At 39.7% G+C, this 27,383-nt stretch overlaps 1 protein-coding gene across 3 annotated transcripts in view; it reads left to right on the top strand.

Annotated features, from left to right (window-relative positions):
- The window catches only part of RDX (radixin), a 75,852-nt gene extending 48,469 nt beyond the window's left edge, over window positions 1-27,383 (top strand). Inside the window, exons 13-16 of one of the 3 annotated variants that reach the window (XM_023762977.1) lie at window positions 1,440-1,600; window positions 10,254-10,306; window positions 24,650-24,743; window positions 26,827-27,383. In XM_023762977.1, coding sequence (XP_023618745.1) covers window positions 1,440-1,600; window positions 10,254-10,306; window positions 24,650-24,705 — 270 coding nt within the window. In that variant the 3' untranslated portion in view covers window positions 24,706-24,743; window positions 26,827-27,383. The remainder of the gene's footprint in view (window positions 1-1,439; window positions 1,601-10,253; window positions 10,307-24,649; window positions 24,744-26,826) is intronic. The other 2 variants (XM_023762978.1, XM_023762979.1) reach the window with 2 other exon arrangements.

Genomic DNA, 27,383 nt, shown 5'->3' with positions numbered 1-27,383 from the left:
CACACGGGTAAACCAGGCATGTGCCCTGACCGGGAATCGTGACTTTCTGGTTCATAGGTTGATGCTCATCCACTGAGCCATGCCAGCCAGGCAGTTATTCTTTAACTAGAGGCCTGGTGCATGAAATTTGTGCACGGGTGGGGGGGTGTCCCTCAGTCGGCCTGCACCCTCTCCAATCTGGGACCACTGGCTCCTAAGCGCTCACCTGCCTGCCTGCCTGATCACCCCTAACTGCCTCTGCCTGCCTGCCTGCCTGATCACCCCTAACTGCCTGTCTGATGCCCTTAACTGCTTCCCTGCCGGCCTGATCGCCCCTAACTGCTCTCCCCTGCCAGCCTGATTGCCCCTAACTGCTCTGCCTGCTGGCTTGAACTGCCCTTAACTGCTCTCCCCTGCTGGCCTGATCGCCCCTAACCGCTCTGCCTGCCTGCCTGCCTGATCACCGCTAACCACCTCTGCCTTGACCCCTGCCACCAGAAGGATATCCGGTCTATCTGGTCTAATTAGCATATTACCCTTTTATTAGTATAGAAGATTATAGGTTTACCCATGTTTAAAGATAAAAAAAAAATACTTAATGCTGTGTTTAAAAAAACAAATGAATTTAATTTTTAAACAAAGTATATATTAAAAAGCAGTAATGTAATAGATTACCTGTATGGCATTACATAATCTGAATTATTTACTTATTGATCTAATTATAATTAGATCAAAATAGGATATTTTAATATTTCTAGACTTTTTTGTCATTAAGTTCTCTAATTTTTTAATTGGTGAAATCTTCAGATATTAAAAGAGAATAGGGTGATTATTATAATAAATAAAGATTTTTGGAGAAAGCTTCTCTCATGGTATAGATCAGTGATGGCGAACCTATGACACGCATGTCAGAGGTGACACGCAAACTCATTTTTTTGGTTGATTTTTCTTTGTTAAATGGCATTTAAATATATAAAATAAATATAAAAAATATGTCTTTGTTTTACTATGGTTGCAAATATCAAAAAATTTCTATATGTGACACGGCACCAGAGTTAAGTTAGGGTTTTTCAAAATGCGGACACGCCGAGCTCAAAAGGTTCACCATCACTGGTATAGATTTTAGATCTTACAGTAACATTATTTTGTAATGGCTACATTAAATCTTTTGGTAGTCATTTCAAGTATGGTGGGAAAGTTAAGGAAATTTAGGTTAATACACAAAATCATATTGGTTAATGGGTGTAGAAATGAAAGGCCATGTGTATTCTTCCCTAACCACGGTCCCCATGATTACTAAAAGTAAAACAAACTTACAGACTTTAAAGATTTCACAGTTGAATGCTAAATATACTAAAAAGCAGGTTTCTTATATGTATATTTTTGTCTTTAAGCCTTTTTCTTGTTTTTAAAGTCTAAGAAAAATAATCTTCATACTTTTTTTAATTTTTTAAACATAGGCATTAAGTTCAGAATTAGCCCAAGCCAGAGATGAAACTAAGAAAACACAAAATGATGTTCTTCATGCTGAGAATGTTAAAGCAGGCCGTGATAAGTACAAGACTCTGCGACAGATTCGACAAGGCAATACAAAGCAACGTATTGATGAGTTTGAAGCAATGTGAGAGCTGTTATTTTGCATACATGTTCTTCATAAGCTGAACCACCAACAGAGAAAAGCAGGCCTTTGCAGATGTGATGGAATGCATCCCACCTTGCCAAAGCACTTATACCAGTTTGACTGCGGTGGCTAACAGACATATTTGAGGGGAGCTCTTCAGCATTAAGGCAGTGTGACATCATGCTTGGTTTTCTTTTTCTTTTGAGCCAGGGACTGGAGAACAGTGTTCATCATCTCCTTTCATATTTTGCATTTTCCATTTTTTTTTTCTGTTGAAAATTAACACTAATTATCATGTCTGACAAATGTGTAGGTGTGATTTAAGCACTTTGTACATTTCAAAGGCTGATGGTGATTTATTTAATGATTAGGTTTTTCCCTTGCCCCTTTCAAATTTTACCTGCATGTAGTTCCCCATTCTTTTTCATCATGTTTTCTCAGTGTGCCCTTCTCATATCTTGCCATGCCCATAGCCATAATTCTGCCACCATACAGATCATTGGCAGTGTTTAAAATGAAGGTAGGTCACAGGTACACAGTTTTTGATCATTGTGTAGAAGATGGCTGTGAATTATGAAAGGATAAGAAAGTTTAACTAGTGTGCAACTGGTGGTTAATTTTTTAAAATCCCAATTTTATTATGTTATTGGGTATTTGACAGCTGAATTGATCGGAGTTTCATCTTCTGTCATCCTTTGGTTTTCTTTGCCTACCAATTCACAAAGGTATAGATAGCAGGTAATAGTGCCCTAGGAGAGTGTATTGGTGAAATACGCCCTGCAAATCAGTTGTCTGACTTAAAAAGTTTTCCTCTCTCATAGATTAGTTTAGGCAAACAGACATTTACTAAAAGAAAATACGCATTTGTTGGTAATTGATTATAATCATTAAAAACCTTGGGCCTTCCTGAAAGGGCAGCATATGCAAACATCAGTCCCCTGAGGCCACAGTGACACTACCTCACTACTGCACCTGCAATGACTGGTTGTTCAAGCTGATGTTTTATAAGCATAGAATACTTCCAATCATGAACAACTATGTTTCAGGTTTCTTTTTCCTTCAGAATATCTTAGAGTGCTAAATTTTTAGCTGCCTTTTTGTTGAGCTGAATTGTGGGACTCTGAATTGTATTAAAATTGTAAGCTCTCACTGGTATACAATCTTCCTGGAGAGGTGTTGTATGTCTGAAGAAGTGTCTGTGTGTGTGTGTGTGTGTGTGTGTGTGTAAGAGAGATGTTGCCTTGTACCATCTGAAGAGTGTCTGTACCTTCATTTCTTGATATAATTGTTACATGATCATTTTAGCATATTTGGTTCCTAAATCATCATGCTTTTTTTTTTTTCAGTTTCTAATTAAGAGTACTTAAATTTGGTTTGTTAATCCTGTTTTAGAAATTATAATTTTAGGCAATACTAAGTTCAATTATGTCTTAAGAAGAAATCTTTCCAGTTTGAAAGATGGTCTAATATTCACATGTTCTAACATTTTCTTTATTGTGTAAACATCTGGATTTGGAAATAAGGAAAGCCTTTTTTTCTCTGTGTGGTTCAGCTACTTTTTTTTGGTATTATGCATTCAAATTGACATTTATCTATTAGAATTGCCATTTTATTAAGACATTTTCATGCACAGTAGATTCAAGTTGTGTCTGAAAATATCTCTTGTGCTTTTTTGATTTTGCTGACTTTAAAAGGATTAATCTGGGCAGACATTATGAAAAGGAAAGGTTGCATTTAATATATTTTTTGGACTTTGTAGGACAAAATATAACTGGTTAACGTTGAAGTGACTGTTGTACAGTGGTTGTGCACATGCTTCAAAACGCTGTGGAGGAAAGGGTTTCTGCTTTCAGCACATAGAGGTGACCCTTCTGGCCATGCTTCTCCAAAACATTAAAGCAATTGCCATGACGGGAAAACGTGAATTTTTATTAATTTTTTCCTTTTTGAATATTGTGCACTACCATTGCTACATGAGTTTGATATCAGTGTTGAAAAATTACCAGTTATATTGGCTGTTTATAATCTATTTGTAGATTAGGATTAAAATGGAGTTAATCCATTTTTAAAGCTGTGTGGATTTTTCTAAACAGGAAAAACTATTTGCGATATGGATTTTCATAGTGATTAACCAATTATAACTTTTATTATTAGCAATTGAGAGCACATGTTCATATAGCAATGTAAAAATATATTAATGAGTATTCGGTAAATTCCAGCAGGCTTTTACCAATAGCATAATTTTGTGTTGTACAATTAAGTTACAGTTACATCTATAATTTTGGATAACATTCATTGGTTAACAATAAAGTGACAAAAGCTCATGCCTTTAAGGTCCACTGTTGTTATTTAACACGGATTTTTTTTGGTATATTTCCTGAAAATTATAATCTCATCTTAAAAATGAAAAGTGGTTAGGAAAAATGTCAAAATCCTCATGGAGTTACTCTTTCCCCTAAATTATACCTATTCTAATATGGAAATAATAGTGCTTATTAATTCTGTGGAAAAATTAAATTGATAAATAATTTGATAAAACAAATTAGGATTTTTAATCATTGCTTTTATTGTATAGTGTTTAGTTTCCTTCTTCCTAAGGAAGATATAGTTTCATTGTCATTAATTAATCTCACTTAAAATGCTAATACTCTGTAAAGAACTGAACACAAAGTACATCTATTTAAATACATATTCTTATTTTGTAGTATTACAGAGCCGTTACCATAAATCTAGAAGTTAACTTTTTTAAAAAGCTTCTTACTAATTCTTAACATAAAAATTATTTTTAAATAAAGAGCTAAGTGTAAAAATAGGAAAAGCCAAATGTCTTCTCAGTTTATAGTAATATTTTTAAAAAATATTTTTATTGATTTCAGAGAGGAAGGGAGAAGGAGAGAGAGAGAGAGAGAGAGAGAGAGAAATATCAGTGATGAGAGAGAGTCATTGATCAGCTGCCTTCTGCACACCCCACACTTGGGGATGGAGTCTGCCTGCACGCCCCACACTGGCGATCAAGACCACAACCCAGGCATGTGCCCTGACCGGGAATCGAACTGTGACCTCCTCATTCACAGGTTGATGCTCAACCACTGAGCACACAGGCCAGGCTATAGTAATATTTTTCTTCTGATCTTGTCAGAAGGGGGAATTTTACAAGATTTTGCTTTGTACCTAATCAGAATTTTTCTTAATTTGCTTTGTACCTAATCAGAATTTTTCTTAATTAGAATTTTCACTTACAAAGTATCTTCGAACGAATTGGAACTCTCACTCTCTGATTAAAAATAAAATATGCTTGAGTATTCTGATTAAAAATAAAATATGCTTACCACTTTCCCAGTTTTGATTATTGTGATCTTGTTAGCAATGAAGATAAAAACATTTTAGATCCAAAAACCTCCCATTCTTTGTATGTATGATAAAAACAATTAGTTTTTTTTTTGGTTTTTAAAAATATATATTTTATTGATTTTTTACAGAGAGGAAGGGAGAGGGATAGAGAGTTAGAAACATCAATGAGAGAGAAACATAGATCAGCTGCCTCCTGCACACCCCCTACTGGGGATGTGCCTGCAACCAAGGTACATGCCCCTGACAAGAATCGAACCTGGGACCCCCTAATCTGCAGACCGATGCTCTATCCACTGAGCCAAACTGGGTAGGGCCAATTAGTTTTTAGTAAAAATCTAAAGCTTAAAGTTGAAGTATAAGGAATTACCACCTTTAGCATTAAAAAAGGAATTACCACCTTTAGCATTAATTTTCTGAACTGATTAGATATCTTTAATAAGGATAAGAGAAAACATTTAAATATGGAACTACACTAGTAGACAAGTTTCTTACGTTCTAAGTGAACAGATCTTTAGCATATTCTTACTCTGTACTTTTTTTAACTAGAAGATTATGCATCAAATGTTCTGAGGTGGTTTATCATGTAGAATGACAGTATTCTGGTACATTTCAAAAGCTCAGTGCATTCTGCAGATGTTTTGATAACTTCATAAAATGTCAAGGCAATCTGACTCCTCCCATTCTACACTGGTAACCAGGAAAAATTGGCTCATAGCGTTTTCTTTATCAAAGCGTATCACTTTCCCATCCTTGACTTTTTCTTTTTCTTTTTTTTTAAATATATTTTATTGATTTTTTTTACAGAGAGGAAGGGAGAGGGATAGAGAGTTAGAAACATCGATGAGAGAGAAACATCCATCAGCTGCCTCCTGCACACCCCCTACTGGGGATGTGCCCGCAACCAAGGTACATGCCCTTGACCGGAATCGAACCTGGGACCCTTGAGTCCGCAGGCTGACGCTCTATCCGCTGAGCCAAACCAGCTAGGGCCCATCCTTGACTTTTTCACTTAAATAATATCAACTCTCATTTTTTCCTAGTGGACCTACTTCTTAATATGTCCATCTCTCAAGATTTTAAGAGCTGCCATTTTCCCCCTGGAAATAATAACTTCTTGCTTGGTTGCCTCAATATTTTGATCTCTCTTAAACTCTGTGATAGGAGACTTTTCTGATTTCAGATTACATACACTGCTGTAGGAGTTAAAGTATCCATCACTATTTTCCACAGAATTTTAAGGTCAAAGATCATGACTGAGATAATTACCCTGTGGCACACCTTTTAAATTCAGGTTTATGTTTGGCTCTGGACTTCCCTAGCTGCTACATGGCTTCAGGTTTTTATTTAATGATCGTCATGTAGCCAATATGCTTTCATTAAGTACCAGCTCTGTTCTGGGATATAGAAGCCAGGTTAGAATGGCTATGACCCTTTGTTATGGCCCTGCTCAAAATGTGGAACTTCAAATATTAACTTACCTTAGCTCCTAGACCATTTGCCTTAATCTGTTACAAATACTAGATTGTTTTTAAAATAGCAGTACCATTTTGTTGATTCATATTATTTGTATGCCCAGATTCCTCCGCGCTTGTATCTAGTCAGTTGCTTCCATCATGTAATTTATTATTTGTATGTTATGTTTATTTAATGTTCATGTAAAATTTAGATGTACTTTGATATTTATGCATGTCATTTAGTTTGCTCTTAAAAATAGTGATACTGGTTTTTGTTTATTTTTACTTAATCAATATAGCCAACAGTCTATCTTCCAAGTGGTAATATGGGATCAGAGTTTCTGAGATTTATGTGACAACCCTTGGAAGAATTCCTTTTGATAAAGCGTGGATTTATTATATGAAATTTTTGCATTTCTATAATGTATGCCATAATATCCGTTTTAGTTTTTTACACATTACAATGTTTTATCTTCTGTTTTAGACCTGGAAATGCATGAATGCCTTAGACTCGCAAGGCAATACATCCTCCTCCCTTTTCTGTTGTTTATACTGAAAAGTCTATAATTCACATCTAGCATTTGAATCTCTATGCCATCATTCCATTTATATTATTAGTTACTTTAAAATTTTAGCTATTTTGGATAAAAGATGCAGTTTTGTGATGAAGGAAACTACAACGTAAAGAAGATCAATAGAGGGAAATTAATGACGGAGAGAGAATAAGAATACACAGTATAGTTTCTCAAGTATGCTTTTTCTTTGATAAATTACTTTTCATTTTACAGCTCAAATATTAAACACTGGTCAGTATTTAAAGATATCTTTTAAACAGTGCCTAATTTTAAGTTTTTCCAACTCTATAGGAAGATTCGTTCTATATCCAGTTGATAAACCATTCAAGTACCATAATCAATAATAATCTGTATAAGTATTTGAGAAGTTTGATGGCGTTAGAAGTTTGGGTTTGAATCTTTTTTATTGTGTTTAAAATACACAGAAAATTTTAACCATTTTCCAAGTGTACAGCTCAGTAATACTAATACAGGCACATAGTTTTGCAACCATCACCACTCTCCTCTCCAGAACTTTCCCATCATCCCAAACAGAATCTCTGTTCATTAACCATTAATTAACTTCCCATCCCTCCTTGGTCTTAGTCCCTGGTAACCACTGTTCTACTTTCTGTCTCTGAATTTGACTATTCTAGGTACCACTTACAAGTGGACTCATAATATTTGTCCTTTTGTGTCTGACTTATTCCACTTAACGTAATGTTTTCAAGGTTCATCCCTATTATTGCATGTACCAGAGTTTTGTTTAAGGCTGAATATATTCCATCGTATTTATGTACCGCATTTTGTTTATCCTTTCATCAGTCAGTGGACATTTGGATTGCTTTCACATTTTAACACTTGCCAACAATGCTACTGTGTACATTGGTATATAAATATCTGTTCAAGTCCTTGCTTTCAATTCTTTTGGGCATATACCCACAAATGCAATTGCTATGTATAATTTTTTTAGGAGCTGCCATACTGTCTTTCATAACAGCTGTGCCATTTTACATTCCTACCACCAGCGCATAAGGGTTCCAGTTTCTCCACATCCTCACCAACAGTTGTTATGTTTGTTTGTATGTTGATAATAACTATTTTAATGGGTTAAGTGGTATGTCATTGTGGTTTTGAATTGCATTTCCCATGGATGCATTTCTCTATGATGTTGAACCAATCTTTTCATGTGCTTATTCACCATATTTATTTATTTATTTTAAATATATCTTATTGATTTTTTTACAGAGAGGAAGGGAGAGGGCTAGAGAGTTAGAAACATCGATGAGAGAGAAACATTGATCAGCTGCCTCCTGCACACCCCCCACTGGGGATGTGCCCGCAACCAAGGTACATGCCCTTGACCGGAATCGAACCTGGGACCCTTCGGTCCGCAGGCCGACGCTCTATCCACTGAGCCAAACCGGTTCGGCTGTCCATTTTTTAAATTGAGTTTGTTTTTTGTTGTTATTGAGTTGTAGTTCTTTATGTTTTCTGGATCATAATCCCTTATCAGATATGAGTTGCAAATACCCTCTCATTCTGGGGGTTGCCTTTTCACTCTGTTGATAATATCCTCTGATGCACAAAAATTTTAAATTTTGATGAAGCCAAATTTATTACTAAAGAGAGGCAGACCGGGGTGGATATGGTGTACACTGGCTAGAGTCGAGGGATGAAGAGAAGACCGTCTTGACTGGAGTAGACGGGGTCACTGTGCACTCACGCGGATGTATAGCTGGCGTGGGTTGGGTCAGATTTATGGAGCCTTGAATCCTGTGCTGAGGTGGTTTGGGTCTGATTTACAAACATCTGGTGACTTTGGGACTGACTGACAGAAGGGAACAATTTCCAAACTTAGGTCCAAAGGAACATACATGCTGCTGTGTAAGGTCTACTAAGAAGTTCAGGGAATAAAGAAAGCCTAGTAGAACTGCGTGCACTGTGATTAGCCGGAAGAAAGGCTGTGGTCATGACAATTAAAGAACTACCTTCTAAGAACCTAAAGGAAATATCTGGGACAGTTAAGACCTCCATTTTTATTCTTTCATCCAACCTTTTGGGGATGGGTTCTTCAGTGGCACAAAAGAACTGGAGAGACACCCGAGAAAAAATAGATTGGATTCTGAGTTCTAATTCCAGATGTTATTCCCTCTTGTCTAACTTTTATAAGCAGGTTCATAGTTCTGAATTAGATTATTTCAGAACATTTCTCTGGAGTCAGATTCAGACACTTCTATTCCAGGTGCACTGTCTTCCCCAAAATGTAATGCCTGACCCCGTGTACTTTAAGTTTTAGTGCTGGCTTATAGTTGACACACAGCATGCTTAAAACAACAGTTCTATCAGTGTTCTTTCTGCTCCCAGGCGGTCCTAATAGTGTTGTGACTGGAAGACACTTGAAGGGTTTTTAAGGAGTTAGAAAAATTGTTCTTAAAAGATCATTATGAAGAAGTTACATTCACCAAAACAGCTTAGTGAAGATTATCTCAGAATATATGAACAATTATTCACTTGCTTTGACAGCTTTGAGCAACAGGATATTTCTGTAGGTGTTTTCAAGTTGGGGATCATATTTGATCATGCTTCATCAACTTAGCTTTTCTAGAGGTGTGATTTGATGCATCTGCTTATGCTCAAATGACATGTTTTTTTCCTCTTGTTATTTTCCCCATATAATTCCTAATACAATATATTTCTCAATTTTTAGGCTATAAAAGTGTTTGAATATAGGTAAATAGAATATTTTGGTAATCTAAGTTACAAGTGGATGGTTTTTCTCCACTAGATTTACAAAATATAACAACTTACTGCAGGTATGTAGATAGTACTTGACAGTAGCTCATTTTAGTTTCCTAGAACTTTTAAGTTGATTAAACTATCATCCCTCCCCCCACCCCAAAATATTAATATCTTTTAAAAGTAGTTAAACATAAGTATGGAGAATGTTTTTGTTGGTAGATACAAACTAAAATCATTATTTGGTAGTTTATATGCATTCTTAAAATGTCCCGAGAAAATGCCTCCATTTTGTAAAAATAGAGTACCAAGCAGTATAAAACCTAGAATTAGAACCCAAACCTAATCATCTGAAAGTTTATAATATAGTTTCATGTACTAGGACACATCACATTCTAAGACAAGCTGACGTTTTAAGAATATTTATGATGAGTTTGGGGGATATCAGCTGTGTCAAAGGCTTTGCATCAAATGTAGACACTGTATCCACTAGAAAAGGAGGTTTGCATCTTTAGAGGAGATTATTGGCATTAATATTTTTGGAATGTTCCCTAGCATTAGGAAGACTGGAAGCAAGTATGTCATCCAGATTACTGGTATGTGTACAGGTAAGAAAATGTTCTCTACCACCTCTTATTTTTGAACCATTATGCTTTAGTTCTTAGATATTAGAAATTTAAAAAGTTTTCAGTTTAATAGTGTTATGAAAGGAATGCTGAATGGGAGATGACAAGGAGGCATGGCATTTCCCCTCATAAAGTAACAAGAGTAATACATAAGTACATATAGTCATTCATTCTTCCAGACACTTACAGGGTAGTGGCTATTTATGCAAAGCACTGTTAGAGTTATGGGAGATAGATGAGACCCTGTGACTATATTGTGGAAATTGTTAAGTCAGGGAGTTGAGACATGGACTCAAATTAAGATATAGAAAATAAAATAGTAAAATACTGGAAGAAAAAATGAGATAAAATGTTCAGGGGTTAGAGAAATGAGAAGTCACTTGGTAGGTGCTAATTAGCAAATAAGCATGATATTAACTAATAAGGCTGGAAAAAGTTTTCTTCATTTGTAAATTACAGCTGCTGGGGAGCATCACAAGGTATAAATCCATCACTACGTAGGCCAGCAAATATTTTAGATTTGTTGACTTAGTTGTCTGCCACTAAGAAATTGCATATCCTTTCATATCAAATATAAATGTGGTTTTCTTATAATGGAGTCTTTTGAATATGAGCAACTTTATAGATAATGGTTTATATTAGAACTAGAGGCCTGATGCACAAAATTCGTGCAAGGGGCTCGGCCCTCTCAGCCCCGGCTGCCTCGGCCACCCCTTGCAGCCCCTTGCGGCCTCTGCCGGCCCTCACAGCCCCGGCTTCGTCTGGAAGGTCGTCTGGCTGTTTGGTCTAATTAACATATTAGCTCTTTTTTATATAGGATAGCCAACATTGAAACATAAAGTTTTCTCAGTGGCCCTTCTTGTTTACTGCATTTAACTTGCCAATAAGTTTACAGTTTTTTACTACAAATTATTTTTCTACTTTACATAGCAGGATATCCATTATCTCAAGCAGTACAGGTAGAATTTCCTTCTACCAATTGTTAATTGTGTGGATTTTTGCAAGTTTATGTAGTAATAGCTTGTATCATAGCAGAGTATCAGAAAACTGGGATATTTAAGGATTTTTTTTTCTGGGGTGGAGGGAGGGAGAAGGGAAAGACAGGACTGCTCTTAGGAGCTAAGGATTTTTTTAAGTATATTTTTAATTGGAGATTTTTTAAAGCATTAAATCATTAAGTTATTACCAAATTTTCTCCTTTCTCATTAAAATTATTTTCCAGCTCCACCTAAAGAAAATTGTGTTGTTTTTTACTTAGAAAAGTATTAAATGACAGATATTTTTAGGAGCATATATTTTTCATTGGCTTCTGGTATTATATTACAAAGCTGCCCAATAGTGAAGATGCTTTAAGTCATATATTTTATGGCTAAAGCCTCAGTTCAAAAGACTTGGTGAAATCATTAAAATTCTTTTAAAATATAATTAATAAAAGTGTGCCTACCAAAAAAAAAATGATACATAAACAAAATTCAGTAGGTGCAATAGGATAACATTTAAAAACAAGCCTTTCTCTGTCCTCTAGTCTCCAGCTCTCCCCAGAGGCTACTGTTTTCAGCTTGTGCCTCTTTCTGGAGATTACCTAGACACGCACAAGCATACATGTACTATGTAGTATTGCTATTCATATATAAGTTACGGCATTCTATAAACACGATTTCGCACTTTCAGGGAATACTGTGTATTTTAGCAATCATTACATATCAGTACAAAAATATGTGCACCTTAACTTCTGATGAGCATTTATGTGTAAAGTATTGCATATGTCTCCTTTTCCCCCCTGAACATTTACGTTTTGACCAAGCCTTTTCTGTTACAAGGAAGACTGTGATATATTCTTATACAAACACTGCTTGTGTTTTATCCTCTTAAGAAATTGCTTTATAGTCAGTGAATAGGTTACGTTTATGTAAGATTTTCTACATCTTACACATTTCTAAAATATAGGACGTTTTTTACATAAATGATGTAGGTGTGCTTTTTCATTTAAAAGTTAAATAGTAGTATGCTTATTGTACAATTCTTTTCATAAGTTGGATTTCTGTGTACGTTAAGCTTGCTTAAAAGCTGACAGAGCTATAGCGGTCATAATGTTTCATTTTTGAGAGCCCAAGTGAAAAAGTTCTGCCAGTAACTAATATTCTGATTTCTGCAAATTCTGTAACAGAAAACATTATTTTTAAAAAAGAAGCAAATCAATATGGTAGGATTTTCTAAGTATACTGTGGTAGTTTTTTTTTTTTATGTTTGGGATCGGATACCTATTTATTTTGGCTTAAATTTATTAAGCACTATTGCTTACATTCTTTTTTTTTTCTTTTTTCTTGAATTTATTAAGGTGACACTGGTTAACAAAATTATACAGGTTTCAGGTGCACAATTCTATGACACGTCATCTGTACTCTGTATTGTGTGTTCACCACCCCAAGTCAAGTTTCCTTCCATTACCATTTATCCTCCCTAACTTTGGTAGCTTTTTAGTTTTTAATTTACTTTACCACCATTTCCTCAGTGATTAGAGTTTTCGTTTGTCTGCTTTTGTTAAAATGGCAAAAGACAAACTCAGACCATTACTCAACATGCTAATACATAATGTAAGACACCACCATGCCACCAAACAACAGCAGAAATATTTAGAAAAAAAAATTGATTCTGCCTGTTTTCGATGATTTTTAAGGAAGTAGATCAATTTGAGTTTTTTTTAACATAACATCTTTTAAGTTACAATAAATATACATCATCTCTTTTTAAAGTATGTTTTTATTGATTTCAGACAGGAAGGGAGAGGGAGAGAAACATCAATGATGAGAGAGAATCATTGATCGGCTGCCTCCTGCACTCTCCCTACTGGGGATCAAGCCTGCAATCCAGGCATGTATCCTGACCGGGAATCGAACTGTGACCTCCTGATTTATGGGTTGACGCTCCACCACTGAGCCCCACAGGCTGAACATATGCATCATCTTTTCATTCAATGTAGTACTGTAATTCTTCCTGAAGTTAAAGTGTCCTTTGATTTCAGGGCTTGCTTTTGTGTCTGTAAACTAGCTCTCGTATTTAACTTTGGCTAAGTTCTCAAATGATTTTCTTGGGCCACAGATAGCCTAGATTTGTTTCAGAAGTTCTAATGCTATCTCATGTTAATCGGAAGAAACATCCATTTCAGTGGTGTACAGTTTCCCTCTCCCCTTCCCAAGATTCACACTGAACCCGAAGCTGATATATGAGAGGCTCAGAATTCACCATCCTCTGGTGCCCTTTCAGCCGCCCAGTGCCCCTCTGTTTCTGCAGTTTTTCTAGAAAAGCTCAGATACTGTCAGTAGTCAAGCTATGTACCCTGGCTCTCCCCAGCGAGGGTACAAGGATCTTGCCCACATTCTCCTGCTGCTGCAGCACACGTTCTGGTTGTTTTACCAACGATCCTGAGCCCTAGGTTTTATCAGTTCAGAGCACATTAGATGCATAGCCTGTCTGATGGGCATTCCGAGAGAGTTTGGGGTAGAAGTGAGGTAGCATAATGGACAGGGAATCACGTGGGTTTGGAGTCCCACATTTGTGTTCAAAAGGCCCAGCCACTCACTCTCCGTGTGACCTGGGGAAGCCACTCAGCCATTTGGAACCTAAATTTCCTTGTCTCTTAAGCGAGAGTAACAATTGTGATCTTGTGAGCACTGATTGTAATGAAACACATGAAATACTTTGTTTACAGCTTGGCATATTAAAGGTTTTAATAAATAGTAACTCTGTCATTTGTTTTTCATATTTTTGTACGTCTGTCAGTATTATGGATACTCATGTGTGTACCCAAGTCCTTTGGATTCCATTTTTAATGTCTTCTGTTTGCCTTTTAGAGATTTTACTTGTGACTTGTGGAAGGTCTTGCTAAGTGTGGGGTCTGTCCAGAGCAGTAAACAGTTTACGGTTTATGCCCAGTAGACATAATTTGTGTTTGCATTTTATGGATAAATGGGGTTCCCTTCTCAACCTGTTACTATGGGGGTGCTCCAAGGTCCAGGTCCACACTTGGTTCTCTTAGTGACCTGTTCAGTGTTCTTCCATCCATGAGTCTCTGGTCAGACTTAGCCCCTGAACTTTGGGCTTGTATCTACCTGAAATTTCCACTTTGATATCTAATAAGCATCTCATACTTACTATGTCAAACCAAACTCAAGAATTCTACCCCTCACAGCTTGCTCATGCATCAGCCAATGAATGGCAAGTCCATTTTTTCAGTGAATCAGGCCTAAAATTTGTTTGCTCTTATTTTTCCTCTTCTAACCCACATCCAACCCAACCCTAAACCCAACCCCGACATTCAAAATATACAGTATATCCAGAATATGGCCACTTCATCCTCCTCCACAGCGATCACCCTCCCATGAGAGCCTTCTGCTGGGTTTTCTTGATTTCTGATTTGCTTTCTACAGTCTAAGTGCCTTAAAAAGGTCCATCTGATCCCATCGCTTCACAAATTCCTCCAGGTTTCCCAGCAAGAGCAGTAGCCTCATCCTTCTCGATGGCCAGGCAGAGCCGAACAGTCTGGCCTGTCGCTGGGGCCTCATCTGCCATTTCCCCTTCTCTCCTTGAAGCCTGGTTCGTTCTTTAGCCAGTGTTCCTGTTCCCTCAGCTGGGATGCCTTTCCCCCAGATACTTTTATGCCAACTGCGGGATTCTGCTTCCATGTGGCCTTCCCTTACGGCCCTGTTTAAAAGTGCACCTTGCCCGGTATCCTCTGCCCAGTTGCTTTCATTATTTTTCTCTATAGCTTATCATTAACATATTTTACCTATTTGTGTGGTTTATTGCCTGTCTCCTCACACTAGAAGGCAAGCTCCATGAGGGTAGGAGTTTTGCTGTTTTGTGCAGTATGTGCTCAGTGCTAGAGCCACCAATGCCTGGCACATGGTAGATAGTATTACTTGTTAAATGAATGGGATGGGTGGGTTCTGGGGTCTCAGAAGGAAGGCACCTAGTCTTGCTGGAGGGCTCCAGGGAGACTTCCTGGAGGAGGTGATCCCTAGACCAAGTCCTTAAGGACAAGTTGTTCTTGTCAGGGGCAAAGATAGGAAGACTATCCAGACGGAAGGAACTATATATATATGTAAACACATCAAGGCACACAAAGACCTAGAGGAGTGGACCTGCCAGTCTATACTGAAGAAATAGAAAGTTTGAGATTCAGAAGAGGGTACAGTGGAACACCAGGAAATCATGCGGGGAAGCAGGTGTGGATGGGCTGCCATTTCCTTGGACACTTAGTTTGGAATGCTGGTGGTGTCCGATGAAATTCCCCCGGGACCATGTGAGGAAATGGCTTAATACAGAACCTTGGTGCGCACCACCATGTGTGTCCCGCCAGGAGAGGATGGCGAGGACCACAGAGGGGAGGACTGCACAGAATTACCAGACGGAGAGGTGGCTAGCCTGTGTGACCCCCCAGTGCCAGGAAACAGGGATCTAATACAGTATTTAAAATGTGCCCAGGTTTTAGCAACATTGAAAAGAGCACTTTCTTTTTTTTTAATATATATATATTTTTTAATATATTTTTTATTGCTTAAATTATTACAAAGAGTATTACATATTTCTCCTTTTTTTCCCCCGCCCTTGACACTTTCTTGGCATTAGAATAGTTTTTACTTAGCTTAACTGCAGTATTTTCTGCAAGTGTTTCCCACAGACCTATGCAAAGAACAGGAAAATGCTCTTTCTAGGGGTGTCCTCTGTCGGAAGCTGGCACTCCAGCATGAACCCCACCCCTCACCCCTGCTCAAGTCCCTGGGATTATACCTACGAAATAAAAATGCCCCCGTATTTGCCTTCTAGGGATGCGCTGTGTGGCACTTGCATGGTTTAATCTATTCAAATAATTTTACCCATTCACTAACCATTAAGTGCCTAAAGTTAGGTCCGGGGGATTCATAGGTAATTTTTTAAAAGCAGTGATAGTGTAGAGGAGGAAACAGGAGAGTTAAGTGTGACAAGGCAAGCAAACAAGAGCCTGCACATGAAGGTCAGGGGAGCCACCGACCTCTTGCTGACATCTCTGAGGCTATTGTAATTGTCAGCATTCACCTCAGGAACAAGTGTCATTTCCCCAGCTTGTTGCAGAGCTGAGGGACATGTAGGTGTCTGTGCAGCACTGACCTCAGTGCTGGTTTGCACAGGCGCTCCAGGAAAAATCACACTTTGGGAGTAATTTCCAGCACCAGGACCAAGGGCATCAGCTCTGTGAGCCGAGGCTGATGAAATCGGACTAGAGTCAGCTCCAGCGCCGAGTGGGCAGGCCAGGAGTGGTAGGACTGCTCTGGGCTGTGGTCGGGAAAGCCCACTGTTAACGTGGGCTAATTCTAGAGGTCTCACGCCAGGAAAATGCATGTCATGAATGTTCTGGGGCTGCTGAAAAGCTTTTGGTGGGGGGAGTCCTTTCACTTATTCATCCAAATATTTCAGTGCCTCAGATCTGCCAGGTGCTCAGTAAGTCCTAGTCATTGAGAATATAACAGCAACTAAGATTTAATCCTTATCCCAATGGGCTTAGTTACCTATATAAAAGCAAAATAAAAGTTTAAAATTGTATTAGATCAAATCGTGAAATTGCCAATATTGAACCATCTTTGACCTGTAAAACAGCAAATCATATCAAGTTGATATGAAAGAAACAAGGGACTGAGTTGGGGAAAATACAGGAATGGTAGTTTGGGGTGGGAAGATCACAAAAAGTCTGTGAGAAGGTGGCATATAAGTAGAAGAAGAGATGGCTAGGTCCTCCTCTTTATTTTTTAAATATATTTTTATTGATTTCAGAGAGGGAGAGGGAGAGAGAGATAGAAACATCAATGATGAGAGAGAATGATTGATTGGCTGCCTCCTCCACGCCCCACACTGGGGATCGAGTCCACAATCCGGGCATGTGCCCTTGACCGGAATTGAACCTGAGACCCTTCAGTCCACAGGCTGACTCTCTATCCACTGAGAAAACCAGCTAGGGCCTCCTCTTTTATTTAAATCACGATGGTGATGCAGTGCCAGGGGCCATGGCTGCCCTGGGCCTGTGGGGCTGCAGCCAGGCTTCATGCCTGTCTGGACGGCCCAGCTCCTCAGGCGCAGTTGCTGCACCTTTTGATTTTTTAAGATAAACCAACATGGCTTAAAAAAAAAAAAAGCATTTAAAGAATAATGCTTTAGATATTTAAGTTGAAATGTAGTTTTATCTGAAATCTCCCAAATTTTATGTTATCTTTTATTTATTTACTAGAGGCCCAGTGTACGAAAATTTGTGCACTTGGAGGAGGGGGTCCCTCAGCCTGGCTTGCACCCTCTCACAGTCCAAGACCCCTCAGGGGATGTCCACCTGCTGGCTTAGGCTCTGTCGCCTGGGGATTGGGCCTAAGCTGACAGTCAGACATCCCTCTGGCAGCCCGGGATCCCTTGGGGGATGTGTGACTGACAGCTTAGGCCTGCTCCCCACGGGAAGTGGGCCTAAGCTGCAGTTGGATATCCTTAGCGCTATCAAGGAGGCGGGAGAGGCTCCCGCCACCGCGGCTGCACTCACAGCCGTCAGCCCGGCTTGTGGCTGAGCAGAGCTCCCCCTGTGGGAGTGCACTGACCACCAGGGGACAGCTCCTGTGTTGAGCATCTGCCCCCTGGTGGTCAGTGTGCATCATAGCGACCAGTTTTTCCTGGTCATTCTGCCGTTAGGGTCAATTTGCATATTACCCTTTTATTATATAAGATTCATTTATTTAAAAAATGTTTTGCAAGCCAAACAATGTAGCTGCTTGCCAGGAGCGGCCCACTCGACACCAATTTGCAATTTTCACTTGAAAGCATTCCGGGTAGAGGGAACAGCATGTGCAAAGACTGTAGGCAAGAGAGGGCTTGACTTGTTCAGGGAACAGAAAAGAGGGCAGTATGTCCAGAGCTGAATGAACCCGTAGGAGAGGGTGTGTGAGTGAGGTTGGAAAGGAGCCAGACCCCAGGAGCTCACCGCAGTATAGGGGCAGAAGTGCAGGATAGAAGTACAAGTTTAGTGGGTACTCCACTCAACCAGCGTGTACCCAGGATGACAGAGCTGCATCTGCCTGGAGGAAGGGGTACCTTTTCCTAAGCCACACAAAGATGCCATGAATGCTGCCGGTCTCCCTGCATTTTCCCATTTTACAGTTCAGTAAGCGCCCCAAAGGCAACCATAGTGGCCGAGTCTGCATCTGGCTTTGGTTTTCTTGGAATTGGAGGCCCATATCCTTTTGACCATGAAACACTAACTACCTTTCCAATTGAGATCTGAGTCCATGACAGTGCCCTTTGGAGGGTGCTCGTCTGTGTTACTCAAAGGGAATGCACCCATTAATGTAGAGCCCAAATAAGGACTTTAAATATTAAGTTGCATATAGAGTAACAGCTGGAGACTCAATCCCAGCACACTGAAGCCCAGGCTCCTTCAACTATGTTGTGTGGGGCTAGTGACACCAACCTGTTAAGGGTTAATGCCTCATTTTCAAGGAAAGGTGAGTGTAGCTTAAAGATGTACAGTTGAAATATATGAATTACTCTTGTGAGACAGCATCCTTTTCTTAATGAGTGCGAAAGCCCTCAAAATCAAAAGGGTCTCTGCTCAGGGATCTTAGAAACCTAGAGGAAGATGAAATTCAAGAAGTAAAGGTGGATATGGATAAAAATGGGATTTTTCGGCCACCCAATAGGTGTTGAATAAAATATTTCAGGAATTCAGTGAGCAGGTCTTCAGTGATGTGATATGAACTTGGCCTGGAAATGTTCAAGAGGCCGAGGATCAGAGGGAGCAAGGCTTTAGGGCAGTGATGGCGAACCTATGACACGCCTGTCAGAGGTGACACGCGAACTCATTTTTTTGGTTGATTTTTCTTTGTTAAATGGCATTTAAATATATAAAATAAATATAAAAAATATAAGTCTTGCCCTAACCGGTTTGGCTCAGTGGATAGAGCGTCGGCCTGTGGACTGAAAGGTCCCAGGTTCGATTCCAGTCAAGGGCATGTACCTTGGTTGCAGGTACATCCCCAGTAGCGGGTGTGTAGGAGGCAGCTGATCGATGTTTCTCTCATCAATGTTTCAAACTCTCTGTCCCTTTCCCTTCCTCTCTGTAAAAAATCAATAAAATATATTAAAAAATATATATAAGTCTTTGTTTTACTGTGGTTGCAAATATCAAAAAATTTCTATATGTGACATGGCACCAGAGTTAAGTTAGGGTTTTTCAAAATGCTGACACGCCGAGCTCAAAAGGTTCACCATCACTGCTTTAGGGCATCAGGGAAAGGAGGGCGGTGGCCGCAGTGTGAGGCCCGGGAAAGAAGTCCATGTGCAGCACGGAGAGAGCTTGCAGTTTAAATGAAGCACCCGAGGGTGGGGGTGGGAGCATGCTGAGTTAGCTTTCAGCACTAAATGTGTAGAGCTCTTCATGAAAACCCACCGCCAGTTCAAGTATTAGAATATTTGAAGAGAGAAAGCATAATTAATGACATCTCCCCGATGCTCTATGTAGGGTTATTTAATTTACTTTGTAGATAAAAATGGATCTGATTTAATTATTTTTACTATTTTTTAAGCTAATAGATGTTTTTATCTGTAGAATTAAAATGAAAATTGCATTTTAAAAATAAAAATCAATATGCCTATATTTTGCTTTTAGATTGATAGAGTCATAATCAAATTAAAGCAGAAGTTGGCAAACCTTTTTTGTAAAGGTGCAGATATTAAATGTTTTCAACATCGTAGGCCAAATTGTCTGTCACAATTACACACGTTGCTGTTTTAGTACAAAAGCAGCTATGGGCATATGTAATGAATGCCGCTGGCTGCCTGCCAATGAGACTATTTACAGACACTGAAATCTGCATTGTAATTAATTTTCACCTGTTATGAAATATTTGTCTTTGGATTAAATTTAAAAAATTACGGTCTCACCCGGCCGGCATGGCTCAGTGGTTGAGCATCAACCTATGAACCAGGCGATCACGGTGCAATTCCTGGTCAGGGCACAGGCCTGGGTTGCAAGCTTGATCCCCAGTGTGGGGTGTGCAGGAGGCAGCTGATCAATGATTCTCTCTCATCACTGATATTTCTATCTCTCCCTTCCTCTCTGAAATCAACTTTAAAAAAATACAGTCTCTACAAAAACAGGTGGGGAGCAAATTTGGTCCATGAGCTACAGTTGCTGCCCCTGCATTGGAGGTGTTATAAAACAGTCATGTTTTCCCCAAGGCCAGGTCTGCTTTTCTCAGCTGTCCATAGTTCTGATCAGGGGGGTCTTGTTTTGTTGGAATGAAGAGGTTTCCTTACACATTAGAAAAACTTCCAGGGTGGAGGTGGAAGAGGGCATAGAGGGGATGAATGGTGATGGAGAAAGAAATAAAAAACAAAGCAGCCCGGCCTCAGTGGCTCAGTGGTTGATGAGATCACGGTTCGATTCCCAGTCAGGGCACATTCCCAGGTTGCAGGCTCGATCCCCAGTAGGGGGCGTGCAAGAGGCAGCTGATCAATGATTCTCATTATTGATGTCTCTATCTCTCCCTCTCTCAAGTAAAAAAATATATATTTTAAAAAAACACAAAAAAAACTTCCAGTAGTGATTCTCAAACTGGCTTGCATCAGGATCACCTGAGAGTTTGCTAAAATGCAGGCTGAGGGCCCGCACCCCGAGTTTCTGGTTCAGTACATCCACGTGGGGCCCAAGCACTTGCATTTTAAGCAGGTGAGGCAGCTGCTGTTCTGGGCCAGCACTTTGAGAACGCTGGTTTAGAGCTGAGGGTGCCCAGCACTGTGGGAACAACAGGTGCCCTCTACTCAGTGGCCCTAGAGTAACTATTGACTTTGCTGCCTCGATGATTTCTGTGAGAATCCAAAATTCTAATAGTTCGCGGCCAAAGGTAATTTGAACCAAATGTATAACTTCCCCATCTATTGTAGTATTTTTCTGCCATCAATTTCTGTTTTAAACACCTAAGAACTAGAGATTGTTTTACAACAGTGTTGGGGAAAGATGTGTACGTAGGAGAATTATAAATAAAGGGATATATATTATTATGTATAGTATATATTATGAAAACATGTAATTATATATGTAATAGATACCTTGTATCAGTTTTTATTTTTTAATATGTTTTTATTGGTTTCAGAGAGAGGGAGAGGGAGAGAGGGTTAGAAACATCAATGATGAGAGAGAATCATTGATTGGCTGCCTCCTGCACACTCCCTTCTGGTAATGGAGCCTGAAACCTGGGCACATGCCCTAACCAGAAATCGAACCTTGAACCTATGACTTCTTGTTCATGAGTCTACACTGAATCACTGAGCCACACTGGCCTGGCAGATTTAATATTTTGACATTTGAATTTTTACAGCTATTTCCTTTCTTGCTGTGCCTTCTCTTTTCACATTTTTATTATGGATAAAAGTTTTAAATTTTATTGTAGCTTAATTTAGAAAATTTTGCCCTTATGATTTGGGAGATTTTTTTGATGGGTATCTTGTTTAGAAAATTCTCTTCTTTGAGGTTATGAAGATGTCTCCTATATTTTCTTCTAAAAGTATTGAGTTTTAAAAAATTTCTTCTAAAAGTTTCATTGTTCTTACTCTTGAGTCTTTAGCTAGAAATAACTTTTGTTTATGGTGTGAAGTGTAAATCCATTGTTTTCTGTCTGGATGACTAGTGTCTTAATACTTTGGCAGTCCATCCCTCCCCCACCGATGGCATTGCCATTTCTTACCTGTGTCAAGGGAGCACATGTATAGCCTCTGTACCGTGGCCAACTTGTCTACCCCTGTATCCATACCCTTCTGTCTTAGTTCCTGTATCCTTAGCTTTCTATGAGCCCTAATGACTGACAGAGCTTTCTTTAAAAGTCTCTCCAGCTTGTTTTGATAATAACTCCTGGTTAGTTTGGGCTCTTTGTTCTTCTACATAAATTTTAGAATTCCTAAAGTGTATGAGAAAAAAAAAGACTTTTGGTTTGAGATGTATTAATAGACTAATTTGGGAGGAAGTTACATCTGTTTAATATTAAATATTCCTGGTCATGAATATGTTCATTTTCTCTACTTATTGATGTCTTCCGTAATGCCTTTCAGTAAAGATTAACATTTTCCATTAAGATAATATATTTTTTGTTAGGTTTATTATTAAGCATCTCATTCTTTACTATCTTTTAAGAGTTACATTTTAAAACTCCTGGTGGCTGGTGTGTAGAAATGAAATAGATTGTTTGCTTATATTCAGTCTTATTGTTTCTAAGCCTTTGGGCTTAGAAACAATAAGTCTTTTGGGTTTTCTACAAGAATAGTCATCTCCTGCAAATAATGACAGTTGTCAGTCTTTCGCAATCCATAGAACATTGACTTCTTTTCCTTATCTTTTCGAATTGATGGAAACAGTCAGTACAATGTTCGACATCAGTGGCCTCTCATTTCTGATTTAAGAGGAATGCTTCTAACTTTCCAACATTAGCCACTACGTTTGCTGTGGGTGTTCGGTTACATGCCCTTTATCGGGTTAATGAAACGTCCTGTTATATACATTTGCCTGTTCTGCTAGAGGTTTTTTGTTTCGTTTCGTTTGTGAGTTGTGGTTTTTTTTAAATAACAAGTTTTAAAATTTGTCAAATGTAACGTCTTGTGTATAGTGAGGTCATGTGTATGTGCTTTTTGTTTGTAACTTATTGGATCAGATAAGTAGATTTTCTACTATTAAACCAAGTTTGCTCGCCTAGGCTCACCTGATACAGGATCTAACCTGTGGCTTGGCGCTCCTCCAATCCTGAGCCCCTGTGCTGAGAATATTCTGCTCCTCTGATTTGTGTGTATCTCCCCCTCACTCCCCTTCAAGGGCTGTCTTCAACCAAGTAGTTTTAGTCTCATGGCGCCATCTGGTGGCAAACTTGGGAAATTTCGGACTTGATATTCACCTTCTCAAGGAAATGGAGTTTCCTGGGTTATCACTGTATTCTGTTTTCTTTCTGGTACCTTACATTTATCCACTTCACTCTCCTTTCTCTTGATGTCCATGTAAATCATTCACATTTCCTTCCTTTGCTCTTTCTCCCTTCATTCCTCAGTTATGAGCATAAATCAACCTCAGTTACGGTTAATCATGGTGACTGAGGAAAAACACAGTAATACCTTTTTAAATGACATTTGATATGATAAAGTGTCAGCTCTGCTAACCTTCCAAGTCCTCAAAATACTTCAAAGTCCCTTTAAAATGTTCTTAAATCTCCAGCACTACTTAGTCATCTAATTAATTTTGCCCAGTTTAACATTAAGCCAAAGTATCAAAGAAAAGTTATAATAGTGTTAATATGTTTCATTGTTTCTATCTTCCTTTATTACTGGCCCGGACAAATTTGCATTTTACTGCAAAGACTCAGTTTTTCATTATGGGTTACACTGCCTGGAAACCGAACTGCCCTCTATGGCATGGTTTCCATGGGCAACAGCCCACCGCAGGTGCTCTTGTGGCACATAACTGATTTATAAGATAGAAATCGCCAGTCGCTGACTTTCTACTTGTTTAACCCTAAGCATGAAAATACTGTGAGCAATGCTCTTCCCACTCGGAGGACTGGCACTGGGCTCCCCGTGGCTGGGGTGGCAGTTGCTTTGTGGAGTTAACTGTGACTGTCCTGGTGTCTCAGGGCTGTATCTGAGAATGGCTGGCGAGTCAGCTGGAGAAGACAGACCAGAGAAAGGAGGGCTGACCCTGATCTCCTGAGCCGACATGGCCGCAGGAGAGGTTGCTTTTATTGTTTGTTTGTCTTCCCCCACACCAGGCTTTTAGTTGGCAGGTAGAGGCTAGGGAGCACTTGCTTATTCCAGGGTAGCAACTGTTGACTTCAAAGTAGGCCCCACAGAGTATCTTGGGTCCGTAAGTCTGATTGGTGCTTAAAAAACATTTTAAAAGTGCCCGCTAACCAAGAGAACTGCAGATAACATATACACTCACTCTCAAGCAGTATTCTAATACTTACAAAGCTTTGATGTGTGTGGCTTTGAGATCCATTATTCTTGTGAAACGGAATAGTTTGTGTAGAGTTGCTACAACTGTTAGAATTCTAACGTCTATTTAAAAGGAAGGTTTAATGTTACTTTTATTTTTATATTGTAATAATGGGAGATTCAAAAGTGGATTGGAAGAAAGATTAAGAAGGAGATTACATGGGCAATTTGGTTACCAGGAGGCCCTCCCCAATCCAGGGTGACCCGTCCTCCTGGCATTCCGTACTACTTGGCTTCCTTCTGTGTTCTTTTGCTAAATGCTTTCTAACCTCTTGATGTCTCTTTTGAAAGGTGGGGACCCAAACTGTATGCATTCTTCCAGATCCGTTCTTGCCAAAACAGCATAAAGCAAATGTAACAGGAAGAAGGCTCCCTCCTTCACTAGGTAAGTGCAAGTAGCAGCTGTGGCCAGGGCCAGCCCACCTTCCCATTAGACCTGCCACATCTGTTTACTGCCAGGATGCTAGGACTCCACAGTATCGGAGTTCTCAAAGGACCTGACTCAGAGCAACCCTACCATTATAGCATCTAATTCCACCCCTTCCAGATCTTTCTCAGCTGTTTACATCTCTTGGGCTCTTTGCCAGTCAAAAACATCTTCTTCCAATTGAATAATTTTGAGGTCAGATAGTTTATCTTATTATTATTTTTGTTGTTGTTAATCCTCACCTGAGGATATTTTTCCCAGTGATTTTTAGAGAATGTAAGGGAAGGAGGGAGGAAGAGAGAGAGAGAGAGAGAGAGAGAGAGAGAGAGAGAGAGAGAGAGTTTTCAATGTGAGAGAGACATATCGATTGGTTGCCTCCCACACATGCCCCAACCAGGGCCAGGAATCAAACCTACGTATGACCCTTCTGTGTGCAGGCCAGTGCTCTAACCACTGAGAAACACAGGCTAGGGCCAGATAGTTTATTCAACTGAGATTTTACTTATAATCCTGCCTGATTGCACCGGCTGCTTTAGACTGTTCTCTTACCTGTGTGAAGGAACACCCTTGATGGGGAGTATTATGGTGCGAGCTCACACATAGGCCACTTGTGTGCTGCTGTTGGTTTTTCTCTTATTTTAAGAAAATATTTAGATATACTTAAAAATGAAGGGCCACACATACATATTGAGTAAACAAATTCCAGAACTGGTTCATAAGCCAGGTTACTGTTATGCATTGATCTCAATTTGGAAATGTTTAAAAATCATTGATCAACGTGATTACCATGACAGCAGCTTGTTTTGCAATTCATTAATTTCTTTGGCAGACACTGTGTTGGCTCACCCCTTTCTAAATAAAACCACAGCGATGCAGTTTATCTTGTAGATCTTGAATGGTTCTTTTGAGTTCCTTCAGCTTGCTGACTCAGCCTCCCCATGGTCTGTGATTGGTAAAATCCCCCAAACTAAAATTTGCCTGATGTCTTGCAGTTTTTCCTCACTGACTTTTATCCGATAATGGTTTTGCTTTTTAGAGCAAAGACTTCAAGTGAGTTTGACTCCATCCTGTTGCTGTCAGAAGTAGGAAAGTAAATTTTCTGACTGACTCACCGGAAAAGTCAAGATCAAATGACAGAGATTTGGAGTTATCCAGAGATGAATTTATCAAAGGATCACAGAATTGGCTCAGAGTGGGCAGCCTCAGAAGTGCTGGGCCCCTCCCTCCACAAGTGATCATAATGTTACTGACCCAAGAAAAAGGACAGGGACTTCTCAGTGATTTTCTGGTCCTTCTCCTCCAGACTTTGGGCTTTCTCCATCAAACTCTCATCCTGCCATTTTGTGGCCTGTGGGATTGTGGTGGTGAGAAATCAGGGGGCCATCTAAAGGCACAGGCAAGCCAGAGCTGGTGGTTTCTCCAGCGATAGGATGCCCTGCAGCCTGGTGTATTCAGACCCACAGGCTTCTTGCTTGCAACCTGCAGGCCTTGTCCTTTCTCTGAGAACGAGGCTGATTTCAGCTCAGGAGGCGGTTAGACCTGAAGACACTCTCTCCTGGACCCCGGGGTTGGGGAGTGGCCTGACAAGGGTAAGATGGAGCTGGTGTAAATTCAGTGAGCTCACCCCCTGGGCACACATACCCCCCGGGCTGCTCTGCGACCTCTCTGGTGATTCACGTCACAAAGGTTTATATGACTGACGTGAAAGGAAGTGTGTTTATACCGGGATCTCATATCCACATCCAGATTCTGGACCTGCAGGTTGCAAGATCTATGTTAGGTTCCCAAACATCATTCTAGCCTGGCTGAGCTCAGAGGGCAGAGTCTGTGGCCCACCCCACTGGGAGCAATCTGTACGTCATGGTGTTGCATCCATTCGCCTTCGTAATTCAACAGTGAACGCAACCAGCTAACAGCTACTTATGACCTGTGGAGAGGTTTTCAGGGTCTCGTGCCCATTTCAACCCTATTATGGTAATATTTGTCTCATTGTCTTCTTTCTTACTTAACTTTCCTGTTCCCTTTATATGTCTTCATGCAGGTCCCTGGCATCTGACATACGGCGAGCTTTGGGATACAGACTTACCAAGACATGCCTGATGTTCTGAATGTGAATACCCCCCACCCAAAGCCAGAGTCTCAGCTGGATGGGCACGTGTCCTGAAACCAGGGCTCTTACAGAGGGTTCTCTCCACATCTGTTTACTGTTGGTTTCCCTTTCTTGTTATCTCCTCTCTCTCCACACCCCTCTCAGCTGCCTTTTGTAGGGACACAGCTTGGAAAGATGGGCCGGGACTGGAGGACGCTGCGTTGCTCCTGGCAGCCCTGAGCCAGCATCTACTGCATCCCATCTCCAAAGCACCGTGCCCCAGGCGCGCCGGATGGCACCAGCTTCTGAGAGCCCACTTTTTCTCTGCATGACTAGCTTGTACGGAGAGAGAGAGAGAGAGAATTTCCAAGAATTTTCCACTTTTTCAACAGCTCTGATTACTTGCTCCCATCTGTGAAATCTGGAGACACGGATGCAACATTCCTCTTCCTGTCTGGGCTGTTTGTATAATTGTATATAAATGTAGCAATAAATCTATTCTAACAGCA

The sequence above is a fragment of the Myotis lucifugus genome, unplaced genomic scaffold (assembly GCF_000147115.1).
Source record: "Myotis lucifugus unplaced genomic scaffold, Myoluc2.0 scaffold_270, whole genome shotgun sequence".
NCBI classification, from domain to species: Eukaryota; Metazoa; Chordata; class Mammalia; order Chiroptera; family Vespertilionidae; genus Myotis; species Myotis lucifugus.
Note: the sequence above shows the minus strand (reverse complement) of the source record. Positions and strands in the feature narration are given on the sequence as shown.